At 38.7% G+C, this 27,197-nt stretch overlaps 1 protein-coding gene across 1 annotated transcript in view; it reads left to right on the plus strand.

Annotated features, from left to right (window-relative positions):
* RNF213 (ring finger protein 213) overlaps positions 1-27,197 on the plus strand; it is a 170,689-nt gene that overhangs the window by 132,826 nt on the left and 10,666 nt on the right. The window contains 18 exon segments of the mRNA XM_078155847.1: positions 4,345-4,465; positions 7,815-7,915; positions 8,034-8,216; positions 9,362-9,528; positions 9,622-9,727; positions 12,213-12,324; positions 12,974-13,193; positions 13,440-13,630; positions 14,703-14,825; positions 15,679-15,789; positions 16,415-16,657; positions 17,520-17,601; positions 18,393-18,427; positions 19,897-19,991; positions 21,034-21,193; positions 22,044-22,224; positions 24,439-24,530; positions 25,944-26,195. Of these exon segments, the coding sequence (XP_078011973.1) occupies positions 4,345-4,465; positions 7,815-7,915; positions 8,034-8,216; positions 9,362-9,528; positions 9,622-9,727; positions 12,213-12,324; positions 12,974-13,193; positions 13,440-13,630; positions 14,703-14,825; positions 15,679-15,789; positions 16,415-16,657; positions 17,520-17,601; positions 18,393-18,427; positions 19,897-19,991; positions 21,034-21,193; positions 22,044-22,224; positions 24,439-24,530; positions 25,944-26,195 (2,575 nt within the window).

Raw genomic sequence — 27,197 nt, forward strand, 5'->3', positions numbered from 1 at the left:
AGAAAGGGGGCATATAGGAGAGATGTTTTGGTAATAGAATTGACAGCTGATTGGACATGGACCTGTTGATCACCTGCTTTTCATTCAAAGCTTCTCTTTGAGTTCCTTTTAGTTTTTTAGACTAGTATATGAGAGAGTATGGATGAGAGGTCAAGGACAACAATTAGGTTGCAAACCTGGGGGACTGACAAGATAGTGGTGTCCCTTGATAGGGAAGTTTTGGAAGAGGGAAGAAGAATCATAAGCTATTACCTGTTCAGCCATTCCGCAATTGGTAGACATCTCCTCAATTTTCAATTCTTTGTCACTACAAAAAAGCGCTGCTATGAATATTTTTGTACATAATAGATCCTTTTCCTTTTATCTCTTTGGGATATAGACCTAGTAGTGGTATCGTGAGTCAAAGGGTAGGCACAATATTATATGATATTGTTTGGATATAGTTCCAAATTGTTCTTCAGAATGGTTGGATCAGTTCACAACTCCATCAGCAGTTTATTAGTGTGCCTATTTTTCCACATCCTCTCCAGCGTTTGTCATTTCTGATAGGTGTGAGGTGGTATGTTAGAGTTGTTTTAATTTGCACTTCTCTAATCAGCAGTGATTTAGAGCATTTTAAAAATATGACTTTATGGAGCTTTTTTATATAGCTTTAATTTCTTCTGCCTGTTCATATCCTTTGACCATTTATCATTTGAGAGTGGCTCTTATTTTTATGAATTTGACTCAGTTCTATACTCAGTATATATTTGAGAAATGTGGACTTTATCAGAGAAATTTCCTGTAAACATTTTTGATATTACTTCACTGTCTAACTTTTAGCATAATATAGTTTCCCTGATTGTCTCTTTTAATTGTCTATTTTTGCTTTGTCTGATATCATTATTGTTACCCTTGCCTTTTTAACTTCAGCTGAAGCATGTTAGATTCTGCTCCAGCCCTTGGTTTTGATTTGGTGTGTGTCTTTCTGTTTCAAGTGTGTCTTTTGTACACAACATATTATTGGATTCTAATTTCAAATCCATTCTGTTATCTGTGTCTCTTTTATGGGTTAATTCATCCAATTCTCATTCACAGTAATGATTTTAACTATATTTCACTCCATCCTATTTTCTTCTGTTTCTTCTTCTCTTTTTCTTTTGAACTTGTCCTTCCTCAAAAGTCTCTTTTACTTCTAACCACTGCCTCCCTTAATCTTCTTTAACTTTTATTCCCCACCTCCCCTTTCTCCTTTCCCCTTTCCCTCCTATTTCTCTATTGGTTAAGTTACATTTCTATACACAACTAAGTGTGTATATATAGTCTTCCCTTTCTGAATCAGTTCTGATGAGAGAGAGATTCAAGCATTGCCTGCCACTACCTTCTTTCATTTTTTTTTCTTTTTAGGCAATTGGGGTTAAGTGACTTGCCCAGGGTCACACAGCTAGTAACTGTCAAGTGTTTGGTCTGAGGCTGGATTTGAACTCAGGTTCTCCTGACTTCAGAGCTGGTACTCTATCCACTGTGCCATTTAGCTGCCCCTCCTTCATTTTTCCCCCCATTTCAAAAGCTCTTCCTTGTGTGCCTCTTTTATGTAAATAAATTTCTTTATTCTACCTCTCCCTTCCCCCTTCTCCCAGGGCATGTCTCTTTCTCCCCCTTTCATTTTTTTAAAGATCATTCCAGCATAATTGACTCATAACCATGCCCTCTGTTTATAGAAACCCCTTTTAACTGCCCTAATAATGATAAAGTTCTGAGGAGTACATATATCATCTTCCCATATAGGAATGTAAACAGTTTAACCTTACCAGAAACAGCTGCTGAGGCTGCTGTTGCCATGGCCCCATATGTGGGCTCTAGACAGGCCTCTACCCACATGTCACACAGCTTTCCTGCCTAGCGCCTGAGTTTTTTAGGTCAGAAAAATGTCTTACCCAATTTTAATTGGTTCTATAGCTCCAAAATTTGATTCAAGGTGTTATTTCAAAGCTGTTTTAAGGGTAATATTGGGAGAGTTCAGTTGATTACCTGCTCCTAACCCACCATTTCAGCTCTACTCTGTAAGGTATTTGTACTATGTGGTTTATAAATATGAATTCTTATGATCTTCTCTTTCTACAATTTTCTTTCATGTTTATCTTTTTATATTTCTCTTGAGTCTTGTGTTTGAAATGATTTTCTATTCAGCTGTGGTCCTTTCATCAGGAATGTTTGAAAGTCTGCTATTCTATTAAATATCTATTTTTCCCCTGAAGGATTACACTTAGTTTTTCTAGGCAGGTCTTTTGGTGTTTTTTATTTTGCTAGATAGTGGGGTCAAGTGACTTGCCCAGGGTCACACAGCTAGTAAGTGTTATGTGTCTGAGGTCGGATTTGAACTCAGGTCCTCCTGACTTCAGGGCCGGTGCTCTATCCACTGTGCCACCTAGCTGCCCCTAGGCAGGTTATTCTTGATTGTAATCCTAAATCCTTTGCCTTCTGGAATATCATATTCCAAGCCCTGCACTCCTTTAACTGGAAGCCGCTGAATCTTGTGTGATTCTGACTGTGGCTCCATGGTATTTAAATTATTCCTTTCTAGCTATTTGAAGTATATTTTCTTTGATTAGGGACCTCTGGAAATTGGCTAAAATATTCCTGGGAGTTTTCATTTTGAGATATCTTTCAGGAGGTTATTGGTGGATTCTTTCAATGTCTATTTTATCCTCTGGATCTAAGATATCACAGTAGTTTTCCTTGATAACTTCTTGAAATGTGATATCTAGGTTCTTTCTTTATCATGACTTTGAAGTAGTCCAATAATTCTTAAATTATCTCTCCTTGATCTTTTTTCTAGACCAGTTGTTTTCCCAGTGAGATATTTCACACTTTCTTCTATTTTTTTTTTCATTCTTTTGACTTTCTTTGATTGTTCCTTGATGTTTTGTGGAGTCATTCGCTTCTACTTGCCCAATTCAGAGTTTTAAGGAATTATTTTCTTCAGTGAGTTTTTGTACTTCTTTTTCCATTTGGCCAGTTCTGTTTTTTAAGTAGTTCTTTCCTTCAGTGAATTTTTGTACCTCCTTTTCCATTTAGCTAATTCTGCTTAAGGTATTATTTTCTTCAGTATTTTTTGTGCCTCTTTTACCACGATGTTAATTATCTTTTCATAGTTTTCTTACATCACCCTCATTTCTTTTCCCGGTTTTTCCTTTACTACTCTTATCTCTTTCTTTAACTCTTGCAGGAATTCTTGTTGGGTTTTTCTTTGAGGTTTTTTTGATAACTGTTTTCACATTGTTGTCTTCTGAGTTTATGTCTTAGTCTCCCCTGCCACTATAATAGTGAATATGGTGAAATATTTTTTGTTGTTTGATCATTTTTCCAGCCTATTTTTTTTTTTTACTTTGAACTTTATGTTAAAATTAGGCTTTGCTCACCTAGGGGTGAGGAGACACTGTGCCAAACTTCAGGCTTTTTCGTGTTGCTATTTTCAGTGCTCGTTCTGGGGGTCTGTAAGTTTTCAGTACTTCCAAAGTGGTGTGATCCTGAAAAAAAGAATGGTCAATGTCCCAGTGTGTGCTCTGGTCTTTACTCAAGAAGGATCCCCTATAGCCATAGGCACTAGTGCTTCTCTTTATTTTGGTACTGTGACTGGGGCCCCTGTTCCCTTGTGACTGACCCAAAACACCCCTCTCCATCTTGGAACTGTGACCCAGAACTGCCTATGAGCATCAGAGTTGTCAGTCAGTACCAGCTGCACTCACTGCTAGTGAAGAGTTCCCTGTAATCTCTTTCTGACCAGTTACCATCTCTGGGCTAAGTTCTGGAAGCACCTGCTGAGGCTGCTGTTGCCATGGCCCCATATGTGGACAGGCCTCCACCCCAATGTCACACAGCTCTCCTGCCTACCTCCTAAGTTTTTTTAGGCCAGAAAAAATGTCTCACTCCGACCTTTAATTGGTTCTGCAATTCCAAGATTTGATTCGAGGTGTTATTTTAAAGCTGTTTGAAGGGAAATATTGGGAGAGTTCAGCTGGTTAGCTGCCCCTAATCCACCATTTTGGCTCTACTCTGTAATGCATTTGCAATATGTAGTTTATAAATATGGATTCTTATGATCTGCTCTTTCTACAACAAAACATATATTCCAGGCCAGATTGCCTTGTTTGAAAGTTTTACAAAGTAAAAATCTTATAGATAATAGAGTCACTTTGAAGGTGGTATAGACATTATACCTACATGCATTTACTATTGCTCTTTTCCAAATATTACCATTCACTATGTCTTATGTACCTATTCTTTTTTCCCTTTACCTTCATCACTGTCCATCTTTGTGGAAGAGGAACTAGGGCAGTATAACTGCTGTTGCTCTATTTGCAGGATCCAGTGGAATCAGATCTTCTCCATGGCACTCTTTGTGGAACATGTGCTACTGGAGACCAAGGCTCGGCTTCCTGAATTACAGGATTTGGTGATTGAGTATGTTTCTCAGTTAGGCAAGGTAAGTACCTTATTTCAAGCTTCATCTTTAGTTGCAAATCTGTATTTACACAAAGGATTCTTCTCTTTCTAATTTGACAAAAAATGGATCTATCACTATGAGAATGAGTTTATGCATAAAAAGCATAGAATATCATGTTCAAGGAACACCAAGTATCCCAGTTTAGCTATCTCGTAGACTATGTAAAGTCTAAGAAGGAAAGTATAAAAAGAAGCAAAATATAGGGAGTAAAGTATAAGAAGATGAAAGGTAGAAAGGGACTGGTTTGTGAAAAGCCTTAAATACCAAGCAGAGTACTTTATTTGACCCTAGAAGTAACACAGAACTGCTAGAGTTTTTTTAGTAAGGAATGTACATAAGACTTAAGCTTTGGAAAAATCACTTTGGCAGCCAAGCAGAAGGTAGCTTGGAATAGGGGGATGATTTGAGTCAAGGCAACCAATTAGAAGGCTATTACAAAAGTCTAGTCATGAAGTGATTAAGGCTTGTTCAAGGTGGTAGCTATATGAGTCTACTCACATAAGGAGTATATATAGGAGAAAAGGATATACATATGCATAGGAGAGTTAAATGTAGTTAAAAATGGTAAGATTTGGCAATAGATTTAATTATGTGAAGTGAGCGTGAATGAGGAGTCGATCAATGCAAGGATAACATTACTAAGGTAGTAAGCTTGAGTGACTGGGGAGGACGATAGTACCCTCAGAAGTAATAGGAGACTTGGGAAGAGGAGAAGGTCTTGGACAAAAGAAAATGAATTTGGTTTTGGACATGTTGAATTTGAGATCCCTGTGGGACATCCAATTTGAGAATGTCCAAAAGATGATGATGCAGGTCTAGAGTTCAGGAGAGAACTAGATATAAAGACTAGATATAAAGATCTGGGAATCATCTGCGTTGAGATGGTAGTTGAACCAGTGGGAAGTAATGAGATCACCAAGTGGTGATTATAAAGGGATAAGAGAATAAGACCTAGAACATTACCTTGGATGATACCCACAGTTAATAATTGTGACCTTGATGAAGTTCCAGCAAAGGATACTGAAATGAAGTGTCAGGCAGGTCATAATAGAACCAGTGAGCAATATCACAAAAACTAAGAGAGAAGAGATTATTTAAAAGGAGAAGGTGATTTGATAGTGTCAGAAGCTAAGAGATGAGGAAGGATAAGAATTATGAAAAGACCATTAGATGTCATCATTAAGAGATCATCCGTAACTTTGGAGAGCAGTTTCAGTTGAATGATTAGATTGGAAGCCAGATTGAAGAAGATTTAGGAGGGTATGAGAGGAAAGAAAAAGGAGGCATCTAGTGTAGTCAGCTTTCTCAAGGAGTTTAGCCATGAAGGGGAAAAGAGATATAGGATAATAGCCATAGGGGATGATATGACCAAGTGAGAGTATTTTACAGATGGGGGAGAGATGGGTGTATTTGTAGGCAGCAAGGAAATACACAGAGAGTAGAAGGCAAGAGGTTGAGCAGGGATGCCAATGGGACAATCTGATGGAGAAGACACCCAGGAAAGATCAATGGCACATGTAAGAGGTTCCTATTTTGTCAAGGAGAAGAGGCCACCTCTTCATTTGAGATTGGGTTGAGGGAGGAGAGAATGGGGAAGTGTCTGAGTGGTGGGAAAGAAAGAGGGAAGTAGAGGGAGTTCTTGGAGAATGTCCCCATTGTTTTTTTTTGTGTGTGACATATGAAGTGAAATTCTCAGCAAAGATGGTTGAAGGATGGAATACCAAGATGGAATACCAGGCTAGGCTTGCAGAGAGATGAAAAAGGTTCAGAACTGCCACTTAATGGATCAATTAGAGAGGTGTAAGAGAATTGCTTTGCTATAGGGAGGGTCCAGTTCAGATGAGCTTACCTAAATTTGTAGTGGAATCAATTAGTACAGTTTTGTGATGTCTTTTTTTCTATCTCCATTCAGCAGCATGTGCATAGGAGCAAAGGAGGCAAGATGGGAGGAGTAATCCAAGGTTGAAGTTTGATGAAGTGTGATCAGCAAAGCAGGACTAGGAGGCAAGGGATTTGAATGTACAGGATCTGGTAGAGTTGAACTGATTGACAAAGAGTATTGATAGGCAGAATAGGAGAGTGCAGTCAGTGTTAACAGCCTAGAAAAGAACTGAGGGGTGGAGAGATCAGAGCTCAAATAGCCCTGACCCTACCCCCCTCAAATCTTAAAAGTTATAGTTTTTCTCCAAAACTTTCATGGAGACAGAGATAAGGGCTCTGTCTCCCTAGGTCTAGGAAATTAATCACATAGGATGGCAGTTCAAGTTAGTTGTTTTATGATGCTTTTCAGGCTGGTATGATGGGGCATATAGCCAAGTAAAAGTGCTAGTTTACCCCGGCCCCCAAATAGGAAGAGGTTTGGAAGAGGTTAGTGTTCATACCAAAGATGCAATCTGTCTACGTGAAGGAGGATGTTGGAAATTAGGAAAAGAACTTGTTATGAGACAGAAGAAATCTTACACTTGACAGAATCATAGATTATCAAAGTTGAGAGGGGACTCTGGGACCATGTAGTCCAACCCATATATGACTAAGAATTCCTCCAACAATATTACCAACTCTGCTCATAGACCTATTGCTCCCCAATGCAGCCCATTCCACTTTGGGATAACTCTCATTATTAGGGACTTCCTTCTTATTTCACATTGAAGTGTCCCTTTCTATAACTTCTATCCATTGCTTCTAATTCTGTTGGATCTAAGTGGAACAGGTTTAATTCATCTTTTTCATGGCAGTCCTTTGAATATTTGGACAGCTGTGTGGTGCATTCTCTTATGTTCTAGCTTATCCATGCCCTTCCCAAAATGCATTGCCTAAAACAGAATACAATTCTCCAGATACATCTGACCACAGCAGAATGCAGCAGAATTAATAACTCTTATTCTGCATACTGTGCCTTCTCATTGCACCCTAGAATAACATGAGCTTTTTTGGCTCTCTTCTCATATTCCTGACTCATTGAGCTAGCAGGCCACTAAAACCCTCAGATCTTTCTCACAGCAACTATTCTATAGTCTCACCTCCTTATCTGGAAATTATAAATTTGAAAAGGATACAGATTTAGGGACAAAAGCTTTATCTTCTCAGGCACAGGCACAAAGAAGGGAATCCTATTCAAGCCCAGGATTTTTTGTTTAAGAGGCAGTTGATTAGATCAATGGAGGGGAGGCATCATCACTTTATCTTGCATAATACAAACAGTCATACCTTTGAACTCTAGCCTTAAAGCAGGAGAGATGTTGCTTTATGTTATCATGAATCATGCCTTGTGAAGAAATCTGTCCTCCAGTGTTCATCAGCCTCATTTTGGTACTTTTCTCCTTTTCAGTGTCTTCAGGATAATTCTGATATCAAAACCCACCGACCTTTTGCTGCAGTGATGGCTGTTCTTTGTGAGTGTAAGGATCAAGCAAGCCAGATATGTATCAAGTAAGATCTTATGTTTCAGAATAACAAGAGAGAAACTTGGGGAATTTTTTAAAAGCCATCACCATATGTGATGGCCAGCTCTTACTCTGTAAAACTGGCTATCCTTTTTGGATTCTAGGTATGGCCTAAAACCTTGTCCAGTTTGCCTCGGAGACCCAAAGGAACCTGTATGCCTACCTTGTGACCATGTGTACTGCAAAAAGTGCATCACAACTTGGCTTATCGCTGGGCAAATGAGGTGCCCCTTTTGTGTCACAGACTTGCCAGACAAATTCTCCATTGCTGTATCCCAGAAGCACAGGTATCACATATATTATACTTGTGATAAGGTTTCTTCATTGGCAAACAATACTAGCTTTCTCTCCTTTCATCCTACCCCACCTCTCTGCCTCAAGATTTAGGGAACTTGAATCTTAGTATTTACTTATTATAAATACCCTTACCAGAAATAATGAACATTGCCCCTCCATGAGGAGGGCAGGTCACTTGTATATCTTCCTACATTTCCAGATCTTTCATTTTCAGAGGACAGCCACTTACAACAGCTTAAGAAGATCCCAGAAGCATTAAAGTCAGTAGGGCCAAGCCTAAAGTTACAAGTAAAATTAGGGCTGTGATGGGAAAGACCCAGGGAATTAAAATCCAACTGGGCTGGCATTCTGATTTTATCCTCAAGATGTAGAAACATCCTATGTGTTATGGGGCCTTTGGATGGAACCAAACTTGATGCATTATGTTCTCCTGTTAGTCTGTGGCCCTGTTTTTGCCAAAAGTTGTCTCTTTTGCATCTCTTCTGAGTCCTCCTTAAAAGCAGACTGTAAGAGTAACCATGGAATAACAGTCTTCTTGGCATGCACATTTATGCATATCCCAGGAACAAATCTCTTGCTAGCCAGGTCAAGTGATTGAACTGCACCAGTGTTTATACTGAAGCTTTTAGGAAAGAAAAGAACAGTATTTCCTCCTGCATCCAGATGTAAGTCATAAAATGTATGCTTCCTTGTGTTGGTGAAGCATAGCTTTAAAATATGTAGAAACTGGCTCTGTCTTTTAAAAACAAAGAAAAAATCTGTTCAGTTCCCAGATAATTTTGATATTCACCATTAACACTGCTCAAGCATATATATCTGATTTGTCTGGCTTTTAAAAGAATACTAATCTTGGGGTAAGAAGCCTGGCTCAAATCGCAGCTTCCTGCCTGTGTGTGACTAGGGGTCAATCTCTTCACTTCTCTGAACCTCAGTTTCTTCATCCAAAGCTTGGGATAATTGTACTAGCATCTCAGAGCATTTTAAAGGTAAGTTTTTTGCAAGTCTCACAGCAGTATATAAATGTAAGTTGTTTATATTATTTCTAAAGCTTTATTTCTACCACAGAGTAATTTTAAAAATTAGTCTGCATATTATCTTTAGTCTCTGTTTATTTTGTTCTTAACTCCTTCTCTAGTGATGCTATTGCAAAACATATACAGTTCCGCAAGATGTGCAACAGTTTTTTCATAGACCTTGTTTCCACCATGTGTTTCAAAGACAACACTCCACCAGACAAGGAAGTCATTGAAGAATTGCTCTCTCTACTCTTTGTCCACAAGAAGCTCTTAAGAGATGACACAAGTAAGTTGTGTCCAGTTAAGTTCTAATGTCTTAAGGATGCTGCACTTGCCTTCCTGTATTTGGAAACTGACGTGCTTTTTTTTAACATATCAGTTTCAGAACATTTTGAATACACAAAGTCACTTTCACCATTTGATGATGTTGTAGATAAAACTCCAGTCATCCGCTCAGTGGTACTAAAACTGCTCTTGAAGTACAGGTAAGAATAATTGAATTTCTGGAAATCCAAGACTTTTTTCTCCACTTGACATTCTTGCTGAAAATACCCTTTTCCTACATGAAGCACTTATAAAAAAGCATTTTTCAAAAGGGGAAGTTTCTTCAGTCATTGTCTCTTGTTTGCATATATTACATGTTTTTTAATATGTTCACATGTGGGAAGAGTATATTGTGTAGTCATATCACATGTTTAAGGAAAAAAAGTAAGTGGCAGCCAGGTGGTGCAGTGGATAAAGTGCCGGCCTTGGCACTTGTCCAGCACCCTCCTCTTCTCCCTCTTTTCTTCTCTAACTTCTCTTTGTTCCTTGTTCTTCTCTTTCATTCTCTGCTTGTTCTCTCCTGTCTATGGAGGCAGCTAGGTGGCACAGTGGGTAGAGTGCCAGGCCTGAAGTCAAGAAGATTCATCTTTGTGAGTTCAAATCTGTCCTCAGTACCCGAGTTCAAATCTGGTCTCAGACACTTGTCACTTATTAGCTTTGTGACCCTGGGCAAGTCATTTAACCCCAATTGCCTCACCAAAAAAAAAAAAAGAAAAGTAGAGATTGGGTCCTCCTCTGTAAAAGGAGGGAGTTACACCAGCCCATCTGCAAGGTTTCTTCCAGCTTTTACGTTCGCTGAATCTTTGGATGAGTAGGAAAATCATCATGAAACTGTAAAAAAGTCCTTATTAGTATGTCCAGAAATGTTTTTATATTTCTATAATTTGAGGATTTCTTAAAAAGTTTCATGAGATTTCTGTTAGAAAATAGATCCTTTTTAATTGGACAAGACGTTAACATTAAAGGATCTGAATTTTGTGCCCCTTCAGAGTACAATTTTTCTTTTGTTTTTTTTTTCTAAATGTTTTTCTACACTGTTTTTTGGTTTTGTTATTCTAGAAGTACTTCAAAAAAGCTCATGTGTGGGGAAGCTCATGTTGTCACACCTGGCCGATGGTTTGACTTGTTCTACTTAGCTGTATTACTTTGCTCACTTGGGCAAGTATCATTGCAAAGTGACCAGTGTACAAAAGGCATCAACAAGTTGTGTGGTTTTTTAAAAAGTTCTTTTGTTGATACTTCTTGTAGGACTGTAGAATCTAGTGCTAAAAGGGACCTTAGAGATGATCTAAAGCAACTGCCTCATTCTACAGATGAGGAAACAGGGAAGGTGATTTGTCCAAGGCCTCAAAGCTAGTTAAGGAGAAGATTTATAAGAAGCAGTGTGACCTAACTGCTTGAGTGCTGTACTTGGAGCAGATACACTTTGATTTATGTGTAGCCTCTGTAACTTAAGCTTTGACTATGAAGAAGCTGCTTCATTTCTCTCAGAATCAGTTTGCTGATGTATATAATAATAGTACCTAGTTTTCATCCATATAATAGTAGTACCTGTTATGCTTGTTGTGAGTGCATGTAAAGTGTTTTGTAAACTTGTAAAATGCTATGACTTGTTATTATTTGATTTTTGCAAAGAACAGATGAAAAAGTAGGTTTTCTTTTTTGGATCCTATTGCTCTTCCTTATATCACAGTACCTCTGTGTTCATAAGCTAGAGGCTGCCCCTTGTCCAGCACCCTCCTCTTCTCCCTCTTTTCTTCTCTAGCTTCTCTTTGTTCCTTGCTCTTCTCTTTCATTCTCTGCTTGTTCTCTCCTGTCTATGGAGGCAGTTAGGTGGCACAGTGGGTAGAGTGCCAGGCCTGAAGTCAAGAAGATTCATCTTTGTGAGTTCAAATCTGTCCTCAGACACTTACTAGCTGTGTTGGCCTTAGGCAGGTCACTTAACCTTGTTTGACTCAGTTTCCTTATCTGTAAAATGAATTGGAGAAGGAAATAGCAAACCACTTATATCTTTGCCAGGAAAATCCCAAATGGTGTCACGAAGAGTTGGACATGACTGAAGAACAACTGAACGCTGTTGAATAAGGAATTAGAAATCTTGATTTTCAATGGTGGATGTTCCACTAAAGGGCCTCAGACAAGTTTATTTCTTTTTGTCTTTTTAACCCCATTTGTAAAATAGTCTATTTCATGGGAATGTTTACACAGTTCATAAATTATTTACTTAAACGCTAAGCATAATAGTGCATACCTGTAATCCTTGCTCCTAGAGAGGCTGAGGCTGGTGGATCACTGCATTTCTGAAGTTTTGAACTGCAATGGACCAAAGCTCATTGTGTGTCTATATTAAGTTGAATAGCAGCCTGTTGAGCCCTTAAAGTGGGGGGGCATGGTTGGTGTGTCAGTAGGCTCTGTTGGAAACAGCAAGTTTGAGCTTCCATGCTCATCTGTCGTAGGATCAGGCTCAAGAGGGCCTACTGCCCTTCTATCCTGGGTGAGACAAGGACACCTTGTCTCAAAAAGATGCAAACAAACAAATACATAAAATGCTTAAGCACTTCTAGGATTCATTATTCCAGCAAATTAAACTCTTGTATTAAACTCCAGACTTGGAAGGTTTTGGTTAAAGAATTTCTCTTTCTACAGCTTCCATGATGTGAAAGAATACATTCAGCATTATTTGTCCCAGTTAGAGCAGAAACCATTCCTGGATGAAGATAAAACTGAGCTATATACACTTTTTATTAACTGCCTTGAGGTAAGTTGACTTTTACTCTACTACCCTTCTTTTGTAAACAGTGAAACCATAGAATCTCAGAGTGGGAAAAGAAGTTACCTGTAGTCCAACAGGGAGACATCATGGTATAGTGGGAAGAATGTTGGATTTGGAGTCATAGGGTCTTAGTTCAAGTCCTGACTCTACTACTTATTACCTTTGTGACCTTGAACAAGCTACTTTTACTTTGTCTTTCCCAAAACCAGTTTTATCATGTATCTAATAGTAACATTTATTTCTTATCTATATAAAAGAAGTACCTATCAGGCTTGTGACCTTTGTGTCTTTGGGAAAATCAGGTAACCTTTCTGGGTCTCTTGTTTCCTCATCTGTAGAATGAGGGGGTTGGACTAAATGGCCTCTCAAGGCCCTTTCCAAGTCTAAAGATCTGATCTTCTGACTCCTGTTTAAAGTGCATTTAAATGCTGGTCTGCGGAAGATCAGAGACAGTTTTTACCTATTCCTTTTCTTATTTGATCCACTGCGTAGCCATTTTTGGTAGTCTGCTGCTTATTTTCCCATCCTGAACGTTTGAATGCATGATTTGACCTGGGGCCAGAATGTAAGTAGGGCTTGAAAATATAGTAACCAAAGAACAGGCTTGTTTTCTTCTTTGTTCTTAAACTTTTAGGATTCAATATATGAAAAAGCTAGTGCTTGCTCTGAAAAGGATGGACTCAACTATCTGAGAGACGAAGGACATTTCCTTGGAAGTTATTCTCCCTTACTACTGCAAAATGAGAGAGAAACTGTGAATGAGTCCTCAGTTGAATACTTACAAGACATGGCCAGGATCCGGCTCTGCCTGGATAGGGCTTCAGATTTCCTTTTTGAATTGCATGAAGCTGTAGGCAAGTCCTCATCTCTGCCAGCTTTAATGAATATATTATTTACAACTATGTTGACCACAGTAGAATGGTTTTATTTTTCAGTTGGTCTGTGTTTGTATTAACTATGTGCATTCTCTTCTGGGTTTAGTGGGTGTCTTCATTCTTTATTTTGTAAGCACCTTGAGGGTAGGAACTCTAACTTTTTACATAGTTTGGGTGCTTGCCTAATTTTGAACCACTTAATTGCTTTTTCCTTGAACTCTCCAGAAGTAGCAGAGGAGAAGCAAAGGTATCTGCAGCAAGTCAAGAGATTTTGCCTCCAAGCAGGCAATGACTGGTATCGAGTCTACTTGGTACGGAAGCTCATTAATCAGCATGGGATGGAGTTTGTACAGAGCCTTTGCAAACAGGACCACCAGTCCCAGTGGGTGTTTCCCAAGGAAATTATTGACCAGCTGGTGAGAGGAAAACCAGAGCAGGCACCATTAACCTCTGCATGCATATTCTGCCATACTATCCTATTGCCACAGCTATATCCTGAAGGCTTGCTTTTGTTAACTCCTCCTGCCTTTTTCCTTTTTCCTTTCCTCTTCTTCCCTTCCTTCCTCCCTCCCTTTCTCCCTTTCTCCCTCTCTCCCTCCCTCCCTCCCTTCCTCCCTCTCTTCTTCCCTCCCTTTTTCCCTCTCTCCCTCCCTCCCTCCCAGGATTACACAGCTAGTAAGTGTCAAGTGTCTGAGGCCAGATTGGAACTAAGGTCCTCTCAACTCCAGGGCTGGTGCTCTATTCACTGCACCGCCTAACTGCCCCCCTTGCCTTTTTTCGATATTGATTGAATAGCATACCATGTGTCTCCTTTCTTTCCCTTTCAATGTTTCTCATGTGTAGAGTTTCTAAATGTGTGAAACTTCTATTTTTGTTCTCATGGTCTTTCTAAGAATATCGTTTCTGACAAAGACTGGCCTAGGGAGACCTGTAGGAATAATGTGTCCGTAGCCTTGACCTTCTAGAAAAAGGTGAATCAGATTGTGGGATGTTTTTCCAGGGGCCTTCTACTAGACTAAGGGGAGAGTCCATACTTCAGGGAAGGAGTAGAAATTGTGGAACTTCAAAGACTTTCTTTGATTTTCTCTGAATTGCAGAGATTAGCAAAGTAACTTTGTCTTGAGTCAAGTTAATGTTAAGCTTTCTGGCCCTTTTTAGTATTGAGAAAACATTTTAAACATTCTGACCTTTAGTATTTTGTTTTAAACTGAAAAATCCAGGAGTATTAGGATTGCTTCCCTGTGGAGCTTTTATTTTCCTATTCCTTTTCACCTTATTTGAACAGGAAGTTCTCTGTGGTGGTACAGTGACTGTGCTACAGTTAGATGTTCCTATTTCTAATGCTCTTATATTCCATCACCCAGGGAATCTGGTTTCTTCTTAAACATATTCCCTTTCCTCTACTGCTCATCCATATAAGTTTAACTTTTGGTATGGTTGATATTCCAGAGGTGAGTTTTTTCCATTGTGTGTCGCTTTTGGTTCTAGCGAGATCAGTCGGGCCAGATGGATCACTACCTGGTATGTGGAGATAGTTACAAGGCCCTTCGTGATGCTTTGGGGAAGGCAGTCCTCAAGTGTGATCCAAAGTGTGTCATGACTGCTCTGAAGGTAGGATTCGCTCTCATGAGATGAGCTATACCTTTCTTACTTCCTTGGGGTTGGTTCTGCTGGAGGGAGATTTCAAAAGGGCATGTAGCTGTCATCATGGCCTTCTTCCCCTGATGGGCAGCTGCAGTGATGATGACTCTAGTCTCAGTAACCTATGCTCTCTGTTATTGTAGTAAACCAGCAATTATGCCTCAATGCAGAGAGTTGTGCCTGGATGATGCCATGTGAGCACACAAATGCAAGGCAGTTTTTATACTGTAATCTTGAACTTATTCATAGGGAGGCAATGTAAGACAACAAGAAGAGGCACTAGGTTTTGAGCCAGAGGTCCTGGGTTCTATTTCCAGCTTTGTCCCTCACCCACTTGGATAACCTAGAACCAGTCACTTTTCCCAAGTTATCCTTAGTTTCCTTATCTATAAAACAACAGGACGTCTAAGGTCCCTTCTAGCTTTGGATTTATGATCTTATGATCCTGGGTTAGTTTATAATGTTTCTTTAGTGTCAAGTATATATATTTTGACCCAGTTTGTAAGCTCTTCAAGAGACTATGTTTCTTAGTATTTTAATATCCCCAGTGCCTTGGTATAGTGCCAAGTACATACGTACTTAAATTCTCATTGAATTAATGGATGAAAAAAGTATTAATAAACCATATGGTCTAAGAAGAATAACTGAGGGTTTAAGTGGTTGTTGGGTATAGTACTTAGAGATAGAGGAATTCTGATCTTATTGGAAGGTCTATAGGGAGGTGTCTGGCTACACTGCTTATCTACCCACAGGTCATCTGAGACTAGAGACTGTAGTTTTGTTCAACTTCTCTAATTTTCACTATGTATCCCTTGGTTTTCAGAAATGCAAGAGCTCAGACTCTCAACAGGCTGTATACCTGCTTTTGGCAATTTTCCAGGAGCTCACTATATCATATAGATCCAATAATGCAAACATCCGCCCCACGCAAGAGGTGAATGAATACCAACATTCAGTAATTTGTTCTTTTAGAGGACTAAACTGTATACGTGTCTAGAGCATGCTGTGATGGACTCCCAAATCACTTTGAGAGAATTTTTCTAAAGCCTTGAAAGTAATACTGAAGTTGAAGGTGGTGGGGATTGTTGGACTTTAATCTTGACATGTAAAATTACTATTGGGTATGACCCAAGCTTCCTCTCTCCCTTCCTTAGAAATATTTCAAATTTTAGGGCTCTTGACAGAAGGCTACTTAGGGACACAATCTAAACAGATAAGTGTATTTTGAATTTAAAGTTAGACTGTTTAAAAATAAACTAGTCCTCAAGCCTTTGTGCAATAACACCTTGTATACATCATAAAAATTGGACTTAGATGTGTTGATTACAACACGTACATCTAAGTGTTCTTAAAGTGACTTGATGAAAGGAATAAAGAAAAGATTATTTTCCTCCAGAGAGTTTTTCTCCCACAGGTGGGAGTTTGTACCATCCCACCTTTGAAATTTGATGCTTTAACATATCAGAATTCCATAACTAACCATAAGATGCCATTGGATCCATCTAAAATTTCTGACCATGAGGATAAAATCATGAGAGTATTTTTTTCTCTTCTATCAGCAATGTGAAGTGGTGAACATGTTCATCAAGGAAGCAAAAGCCCTTTCTTCTCCTGCCTTGAAGGAAATGGCAGAATCCCTGGTGACCAATGCTTGTCCTTTCCTGACTGTGGATTCCAGTGATTCTGGGCACAAAAGTACAGTGACAGAATTAGCTGTTCATGCTAAAGCTGTTCTGCTGTGTGGACAGAACCCAGTCCTACAACCTCTAAAGAACCTAGCCTTTAATCCAGCCAGCATGCAGGTGAGTACATGAGGTAGTGGGGGTGGGGTGATAATAAGAATAATAGCTGACAGTTATAGAGGTCTTTAAGGTTACAAAGCATTTTAAAAATATCTCATTTCATTCTCAGTACAACCCTGGGAGGTAGGTGCTATTATCACTATTTACAGATGATGAATCTGAGGTAGGCCGAGTCACAGAGCTAAAGTGTCTGAGGTAGAATTTGAATTCAAGTCTTCTTGACTCCAGATCCTGCACTTTATCCATTGTGCTGCCTCATTGATTTAGGATAGTATATTAATATATACTGCATTAGTAGTATATCAGATTTTCCATTAATGTCTTTAGCAACTTAATAATACTGTAGTTTGTGGGAGGGTAGATAGCTCTTTAAGGGCTATCCTATGCCTGGTGGCTTGGCATAGGGATAGCCTTAACTAATTCATCTTACAGAATCCTTTCTGTTTCATTATCTAATTTGACATATTGTACAATGAAAAGAATGATTAATTTGGAGTCAGGAACTGGGTTCTGATTCTGGATTCTGGTTTCTTAGTACAGATGTGACTTTGAGCAGTTTATTTAACCTATTATTAGGGTCTTAATGTCTTCATTCTGAAAATGAAATATTTGGCCTAGAAGATCTTTCAGACTCTTTGAAGCTTTCAGTATGTGATCTTCTAACTGTTCAAAGTGCAGTGCTCCTAAAATAGCAGCCTGTCTGCCCAGTGTTTTATGCCATCCAGAGAGAATCCATTCCAAAGGGGATGCTCCAGAAAATCTCTAGAAAATCTGATTTCGAAGGACCAGTCTGTTTCACTAGGTTCAGTGAGGCTATGCTAATTAACGTGTTCATTCATCCAAGTATCTGCTTTTCTTCCAGAATTCATTTCTTCCAACAATGCCTGAAGACATGCTGGCACAAGCTAAGAATTGGCAGGGCCTAGAAACAGTCCACTGGTACTGTAAGTGTTGATCACAGGTGGAGAATTTTTGTTTTTAGCATTAATGATAGTTAATGGTATAAGAAGAAGAATCAGTTTGGATTTATATTCTAATCTTGGTAGCCTAAATAGACTAAAATGCACTAAGATTTTTGCCATATTTGTGAGTCTCCAGGAGATCTAATTTTTATGCCGGCTTTTAGGACCTTATGTGCTTAAGCCTAAGTACTTGGAGGAATTGACATTATGTTGACTTTGTAGGACTGTTTCTTATTGGGAAAATCAGTTGCTATAACCACATTGAGGTAGCTTCTTCAAAGCATTTCATTTCCATGGGGTATGTATCCTCTGAGGAGAATAAAGGACTAGGTCATGAAGCTCATGCAAAGTACAGTTCACATTAAACTAAAAGACTAAAGACTTTCTGAACTATGAAATTAGGGCATATAAAATTACAAATGAGAATATAGTTTGGATTATGCTAGTGTGGGACAGAACTATTAATCCATATAATTAGAATACATTTAAACTTGGCCATCTCCTTTAGCAGTTCATTCCCTCTGCTTTATAATATTCCAAAGGGTTATTCTGGTATATCATCAGTTTGCTAAAGTATTTTGAAACATCTATTGAAATGTGTGTACCATATATTACAAATATTATCTCATTTAATCCTCACGATAACCATAGGTAGGTGCTTTTATTATCCTCATATCTTGGTTAGATCTGAAGACTTGTTTTCCCTTCTAACCATTTAGCTTATTTGGTGTAACTTTATCAGCTAATATAGTACCCTGTTATTCTTTTGACAGTGTGTCCCAATGGTCACCCTTGCTCTGTGGGAGAGGTAAGTCTCTGTGCTTGGGGATTGTTATCATTTGGTTGCAAGCTCGATATACATTATCTGTGATGTGGCTAATGAGGTATTGGCCTGTATTAAGAGAGGCAAAGCTTCCAGGAATGGGGAAGTGATAGTTTAACTGTACTCTGCCCCTGTCAAGTCTCACCTGCAGTACTGTGTTCAGTTCTGGTCATCTCAGTTTAAAAGTGATATTGACTAATTAATTAGGGAGTGACTAGAGGAAGGCAACCAGAGTGACCTTGAGTATAACATATGAGGATCAGTTGAATAGACAGTGCATGAAGAAGTAGGTGAGACATGATACCTGTCTTCCAGTATTTAAGGTTAAAGGCTGTCACATAGAAGAAGGATTAGACTTGTTCTTTTGGCCCCAGAAGGAAGGCAGAACCGGGAGTAATGGGAGCAAGATATAAAGAGACAGGTGTATGCTTGATGGCAAGACAATCTTCCTAATGATGATAGCTGTACCAGAGTGGAATGGGCCTCCTCAAGAGGTGGTGGATTCTCTCTCCTTGGAGATCTTCAGGCAGATGTTAGATGGCTACTTGTTCAGGGGTTGAACTAGAGAACTGCTGAGGACCCTTTCTGCTCTCAGTGCCTATGGTTATTTGAAAGGTATTTGTTAGTACAGCATCCAGCTTTTAGAGGGGAAAAAGATCTTAGAAGTAAATCCTACACATGAATGAAACAATTTGGAATTGTGCAAGAAAAGTCCATTAGTTGTTCATATTTCAGCTACATCCCACCACTGGGCATATATCCCAAGAAGGTCAGAAGACAGAAAGTCCCATATGTAACAGTATTCATAGACAAACTATCTGTAATAGCAAAAAACTAGAAACAAAATGGGCACTCGTCAGTTGGGGAGTCATTGAACAAATTGTGACATTTGAAAGCAGTGGAATCTTTGTGCCTCAATAAATAAATAATGAAAAATTCAGATATAGGAAGACTTATGAACTAATGCAGAACAAAGAAAGTAGAATCAAGAAAATGATACAACTACAATAACATAAATGGCGTTAACATTAAAGTGCTGCCAGACTTATATTAATTGCAGTGACTAATTTAGGGTCCAAGGAAAAGAGGGAAAAACATAACCTTCTTTCTTAGGAGAGAGGCAGAGTGGTAGAATAATGTCACTTAAACCGTCAGTTGCAATCCTTTTTGTGGATTGGTTTTGTTCAAGTTTTTCTTTTCTTTTTCACAAGAGAGGATACAATGGGGGGTGTGTGTGGGGAAATGATGCTGATTTCTTTTGTTGTTGTTTATAAAGGCAAAAATTACAGTTATTAAATTAATTGGGAAAAATAAACTTGAATTTCTGGAAGTTGGTGAGGGGGAGGAGCCTGATTAGAACATCAAGTAATCTCTATTGCAGAGTCAGATTCATGGTTTTCTTTTTCCTTTCCTTTTTTTTTCTTTTCTTTTTTTCTTGGTGGGGCTGGGGCTAGTGTGGTGCCCCAATGGAACGCAGCAGATGTATTGACTGTGGTGTTCGGATTGGAGGTGAAAACCACAGGGCTGTACAAGGCTTTTATGTGGTCAGGTATGTCTTTTCTCAATTTTTCCTTTCAGGATCTACTTAGTAAATAGTAGTGAGCCTTGACTTTTTTGTACATGAAAGTCTCAACCTGCTTGGGGTTACTACTAATAAAACTGTGAAGTACCTGGTGGCGTTGAAGTAGTTAACATAATGAAAATTGACAGGACCCAGCTCACTAAATACTGTCTCCCGGACTTAGTCTATGAGTTTATGGTCAAAAGCCCTGTATTAATGACCTACTTTGATTACATAACTTATTGGTTTAATCCATACTGACAGATTTCAAAAATTCTAGTTTAATGTCTAAATGATTAAGCCTCTTTAATTTTCTCTTACCAAAGAGAAATTCATTAAACACCACATCTTGGAAACCCAAAGAGAATTCGTTCTCATGATCACATAGCTTTACTCATGAATAGGAAGTGTGATTATAAATATATCTGTGAGGTCCTAGTATTTGACTTAGTTCTGTCTGTTTATATTAAGATCCTACTTATCCATATCAACCTGACCACCTCTTGATCCCGAGGAAATCAGCAGGCTTCTGTTCTGACATACTATCCTGCCAAAGGAATAATATGATAATTGACCACAGCTGTTGACCTATTCCATAACAAGAATTTACCATGTTACCATTATAAGAATTGGGCCAGCCAGCATTCCTATGCTCACATGTTACTGATCATTCTGTTAGTTGAGGGTTTATTTATAAAGGGGCCCTTGTCATGTCTGGCCTGGAGTCCTGGTTCCCAGATGCTAAGGATTTAAAGTATTGCAAATTCATCAGCAGTTAAAAAGGGACAGTGCTGCTCTACCCCATGGCTGTCCTCTACAAGTGTGGGGAGAGTGACAAAGGCAGAGGATGAGGCTTTGGGTATGAGGTTTGCCGTTCATAGCCTCAGATTCCTCATCTGTAAAACAGATATTACTATCTACCCTCCACACATTGTTTTTGTCAGGATCAAATGAGATCATGAGTATGAAATCACTTTGTAATGCAGTGCTAAAGAACATACAGTAATTGTTGTTGTTATTGTAATTATAGGGACAATGTAGACAGGACTCAATCTGGTCATGTACTGGGAAATCCTGATGACAGAGGTGTTATGGTGGTATCAGATAGAGAGATATCCCCAGTTGTCTTCATTCTCCTTCGATTACTCACTCATATGGCTATGCTTTTGGGAACTTCTCAGAATGCTCAGGTATGGCAGTTTTTACTTATGTTAAATATAAATGATTTATGGTAGTGTTTTCATCATGATTCTTATTCCAGTTAACTTGGAGTAACTTGCTGGTGCCTCATTCAGAAGCAATCTGTAAATACTCATTCATGTTTTTCTAGTATAACATCTTATGGAGATGGGGCATCTCTTTACCTAGCCATCTGAGATTAATTTTAAATATACCACCCTACACTCATCTTAGGCAAGAAAGAATTAATGAGGTCATTATTCTAGCCATTGTAAGGAGGCTCTAAGGAATTAAGAAAATGTTTACCAATTTTTTCCTAGGTGACTCTCAGGCTGTTAATTCCAATCGAAACCATGTTGAAGTCACTTTTTCCAGCTACTGTTTTGTTCTTCTCTTTTAGTATACAGTTCACTTTAACAAATATTTATTAAGCTGCTATTAGGTATAAAGCAGTGCTGAGTAAAATATAAAGGACTAGCCCCAAAGTTCAAATCTGGCTCCTTTGATACATACTGGCTGTCTAACCATAAGCAAATCATCCCTCTCCCACTCCACCCCAACCCCCATCATATTCTCTAAGACTATAAATTGCAGATAAATTGCTGATCTGCATTGGTGAAAGGAGTTACCACATTGGGAGTTACCTATACCAGTGAAAACATATTCCTTAACAAAGAGTGTTCAAGGCCCTTTTGCTTTCCTTTTTCTTTTTGCCTCTGGTATCTGAATTCACAATCTTATGCTTGCCTTTGGAGAAGTTTTTCTGATCTAGTGCTAATTTACAAATCCAGGGAATCTACACAGCTTTCCATCTTTGAGCACCATCTTTACTCTTGGTCCTTGTTTCTTGGCTTCCTGCAGGCTCTGCTGAAAATCATTAAGCCTACAGTTTGGAATCCAGAAAGTTTTCTTCAGCAACACATCCAGAAGGACCTAGAGCAGCTAATGAAGAGCCTAGGAAGAAGTGCTGATGACACTGCAAATGTGGTTCACCTCATTCTATGCTGCCTCCTTAAGGAACCTCACCACCAGCCTGGCCATTGTAAGAATTAGTGCACAAAGGGGTGTAGAGTGGCAGAAAGGAAAGTGATGGAACTACTAGCCAAGCAGGATTACAAAAAGATCTTATTCTTGTTTTTTGAGACCCTAGATTGGACATCATGAAGCAGGATGGAGTAAGCGACATCAACAAGAGAGCTTTCTTTTTGTAAAAGCAAAGAACCTTTGCTATTTCTCTTTCTAAATTCTTTTTTTATAGAATCAGTAGTTTACAGTGTTAGGTACACAAATCACTTAAGACAAGTAATCCCTGTCAAAGAATAAAGCAACCCATCAGTTAGGCTACGGCTGAATAAATTATGGTATATCAATGTGGTGGAAGACTCTTAAGGCTGTAATAAATGATGAAAGGGATGATTTCAGAGAAACTTGGGAAGACTTGAATGCACTGATGCAGAGTAAGGTAAGCAGAACCAAGAGAACATTTTTTTCAGTAACAACAGTATTGTAAAGACTAGAAACTTTGATGAACACAATGACCAATCACAGTTCCAAAGAACTCATGATGAAACATGCTGTCAAACTCCTGAGAGAGAAGTGATATACATAGAATTCAAAATGAGAATTTTTTTTTGACGTGGCCATGTTGGAATATATTTTGCGTCACTATATAACAGTTTTGTTTTTCTTTTTCAGTTAGGGGTATGGGCAGAGAGTGTATAGATCATTGTAAAAATTATATTTAAAAAGAGAATAAGGCACCTATATAAGACAGATGTTAGAAAGTGACCCAGTAGCTTTTTGGAGTTTATTGTGTCCATTAGTTATTTTCTAGACTTTGGGAAAACTAACTTTTTAAAAAGTTAAATTAAAATTTTTCAGTTGACCAAAATTTTCTTTCACTCTTTTCTCCCCCTCTTATTAAACAAACAAATAATAAAAACAAAATCCCTATAACAAACATGTGTGGTCAAGCAAATAATTTCCCCACATTAGTGATGTCCAAAAATATATGATTCATTTCACACCTTGAGTCCATCATTATCTCTATCAAGAGGTAAGGTAATGTGCATAATCATTAGTCATTTGGAATCATAGTTAATCATTGTGTTGATCAGCTTCCTTAAGCCTTCAAAAATTGTTTGTCTTTACAATGTTATTAATATACAAAATTTCCCATAGTCTTAGTGTAGTTTTATGCTACTGAAGTCTAAAACTGCACTAAGGTTTTTGGGATACTCTATATAAATTGCTGTTCTGGTTCTGTTCACTTCAGTTTTCATTAGGTCATATAAATCTTAGATTTCTCTGAAACTGTCCATTTTATTTCTTCAGCAGAAAAGTATTCAATCACATTCATATAGCACAATTAGTTCATCCATTCCCTAGTTGATAGGCACTTCCTTCACTTTCATTTCTTTGCCACTGCAAAAAGAACTGCAATAAATATTTTTGTACTTATAGGTCCTTTTTCTCTTTTTTTAAAAATATCTCGTTGGGGCACAGGCCTAGTAGTGGTATCACTGAGGCAAAGAGTATATATAGACAGACTTTTGAGTCATAGTTTGAGAATGTCTAGGCCAATTTACAGATCCACCAACAATACATTAATGTGCCTGTTTTTCTGAAGCCCCTTTAACATTTGTTATTTTCCCTTTTTATCAACTTTGCCAATCTGATGAGTGAGATGGAAGCTCGGAGTTGTTTTAATTTCTGTTTCTCTATTACTAGTGATATGGAGCATTTTTTTTTATGTGGCCATTGCTAGCTTCTTCCTGGATGTCTTCCTTTAAAGTCTAACTATATCGTTTGACTTTTGTCATGTGGTGGGAGAATGACTTTTGTAATAAAGTTGACTTAGTTCCTTTTGTGTCTTGGAAGTGAGAATTTTACCAGAGAAACTTGCTGCAAAGACTTTTTCTGCCAGTTAATTGCTTTCCTTGGTTTGTGAACTCTTCCCTTCTCCGCAGATCTGAAAGTTAATTTCTTTCTTGCTCCTCTAGTTTATGATTTCACCCTTTATGTCTGAGACTTGTCACAGCTAGCTTTTCAATAAATTTTCTCCAACTATCTGTTGTCTAGAAGGGCTTTAGACATGGGATCCATGAGACCAAAAGATCCATAGGAGAATTATACTGAGCAGGCAATAGATGGCAACCAATTGATGGAAATTTCTAAAAGCATTATTTAAACTGGAACCCTGCAGCATGGTTTCTGTCCCTTCAGCCCTTACGTGCTGCCTGTGTTTTTCCTATAGGGCCTGTAGGTTTTGATGCCACACTGTCTAGTAAAGAGAGGAGGAACAACTGGGAAAAGGTTGTTGGTGCCATGATTATACCTGAACTGAAGGTAAGGGATGGGGGAAGGTCTGATTTCAAGATATCTCTGGGAAATGTCAGGTCTTCAGAGGGCTGTGTTAGGTGCTAGGAACACAAAGGTGAAAAATCAAAGCTTACTATTTATTTTACATACTTGTAAAAGTGTGAGCTCATTTTCTGGGGCATTAAATCAGCACTTCATGTTCCAGTCATTACTCAGTAACTGGAATAGCTGCTCAAAGCCTCTGAATACCTCTTTCTACTTTGGGATATACTCTACCTTAATTCGTTCCAGTTTTTTAGTGTTCCCTAAGTGCATATTGTTTCCTTTTCAGAACTGTGCTGATTAGTCTAGTTTGAGGAGTACAGAATGAGAATGTTGCAAAATTTTTTTGTCATTCAGTTCTGTCATTTCTGACTCTTGGTGACCCCGTTTGAGGGTTTCTTGGCAAAGATACTGGAGTAGTTTGCTATTTCCTTCTCCAGCTCATTTTATAGATGAGGAAGCTGAAGCAAACAAGGTTAAGTGACTTGCCCAGAGTCACACAGCTGGCACTCTATCCACTGCACAACTTAGCTGCCCCATTTATTTTTGTAGTAGGCATCTCTAAATGAGAGGCAGCTTGGAGGAGTGGATAGAGTGTTGGACTTGGAGTGAGGAAGACTTGGGTTCGTATCCTTCTAGGTACATACTAGCTTTGTGACCTTCAGCAAGTCACTTAATCTCTGTGTGCCTTAGGTTAATCTTAAATTTATCTACTATTGTGATCTGCCTTAGTTTAGAGAGTCATATTCTAAATATCACCTGATAATATCAACAGTATTTCCGATACTTCATCCTCTGAGAATGACAGTGAACTACCCCTGTATACAGTGGGTCCTCAAGAAACATGCTTGATGAAAGATTAATGGCTCATTTAATAAATAGAAAATTAAAGTAAGATCACATATTGACGTAATGGAGGCGTGGAGATAAAATTTATTCTAATCTCACTTGTTAGTTTATTTATTCAGGAAGTATTTACCAAGTACCTGCTGTCTGCCCTGCACTATACTACTTTGAAGAATGCAATATTAATATAAGATACAAGCTCAGTCCTCAAAGAGCTTATTCTATTTGGACACACACACATACATACACACACACAAAACCAACATCATTTGATTGAGTGCCAAATTCATTGGTACAGATTCTTAAGTTCTCTAGTATTTGAGTGAAAAGTTGTCGATCTACCCCCTAATTTTACAGATGAGGAAACTGAGATATAGGAAGATTAAGTTGATGGCAGTCAGGATAAAATCCAGTTTGTTTTTGCTATATAATTCTCAGCCATTTATGGATTCCTCAGTCTTTCACTACTGTGACTAGAATAGTTTTTTATCTTGAAGGGCTTTGCTATAGGAATCAGGAATTAGTAAGTATGATTTTATTTATTTTGTGCAGTGTCTGGATAAAACCCTTCTGGAAGCAAATATCCGCATCAGCCAGGATGAACGCATCAGCTCCAACCCAGTGGCCAAAATCATGTATGGTGACCCAGCAACCTTCCTGTCCCATCTGCCTAAGAAAAGTGTTGTGCACTGCTCCAAGATTTGGAGCTACAGGAAGAAAATCACTGTCGAATACCTCCAGCATGTGGTGGAACAGAATGATGGAAAGGACACAGTGCCAATCCTTTGTAGATTCCTGCAAAAGGTGAGCCACCTGCTGATAGGGTAGGTAGGCTACACATACTGTGTATGAGAATATCTCTTTCTCAGAATCTGCAATATTTCTGTGAACCTCAAAGTCCCAAATCTACAGATGGTATATAATATCATTAAATGAAGTTAAGAAATGCTGAGCAACTGTATCTTGAACAGTGTTTGTGGCAGAGTCCCAGTGAGGAGGAATGGCTTCCCCATGTCACACTGGGTCTTTGAAACATTTGAGTTATGGAAGAAATGCACATGGTGGCTGACACAAACACATATTGCTGGAGTTCCCAGGGACCCAGAGAGCTATTTGTCCATCATTCTGAGAAGCCAGGAAAGAGGGTATAAGCAACTCTTTGTCTCTGAATTTCAGAGGTTAAACTGGATTGTTACAACCCTAATGTTAGAAGGAGGATGTGGTGTTCCTAACTTGAATCCACTTGCATTTTTATTTTCTCCGTCATGTTTTCTCTAGAAGTCGTATAAAATGAGTATGCATTCTGTCATGAGAAATTAGAGGAGGCCTGTTTCTATTTGAAGAAAATCCTCAGACACTTTAGCTAATAAATCTCCCCATTCACTAATCCCATGGTTTCTTGCTAGCACACATAGAGAGGCTGTGTGGCTTCACAGAGAAAAAGCCAACCTCAGAGCCAAGAGGGCCTGAGTTCAAGCCCTGCCTTTTACCCATCCTGGCTTTGTGACCCTGGACAAATCATTGAACCTGTCAGGATGCTGGCCAAATTTCTAAGACAATGAGTTGCAGAGACGGTGCTGGCCTGTGAAAAATTGCAGATCTGGTCCCTCTGCCTATTCCTACATCTAGCTTTAGGAGAATAGTGGCCCTTCATCACCACTAATAGATCTTAATCTCTATCTTGCCATAGCAACAAAGAGTGCTTAAACCCACTTCTGCATGATTACTATCTCTCTTTGATCTCCTATTTCTTTCACAGAGCTGAGCCACTGTACTGGCACTTTTTTCCTAGTCTCAAGCAGGCCT

This window comes from Phascolarctos cinereus, unplaced genomic scaffold (assembly GCF_003287225.1).
Source record: "Phascolarctos cinereus isolate Bilbo 61053 unplaced genomic scaffold, phaCin_HiC Scaffold_5;HRSCAF=322, whole genome shotgun sequence".
Classification (NCBI taxonomy): Eukaryota; Metazoa; Chordata; class Mammalia; order Diprotodontia; family Phascolarctidae; genus Phascolarctos; species Phascolarctos cinereus.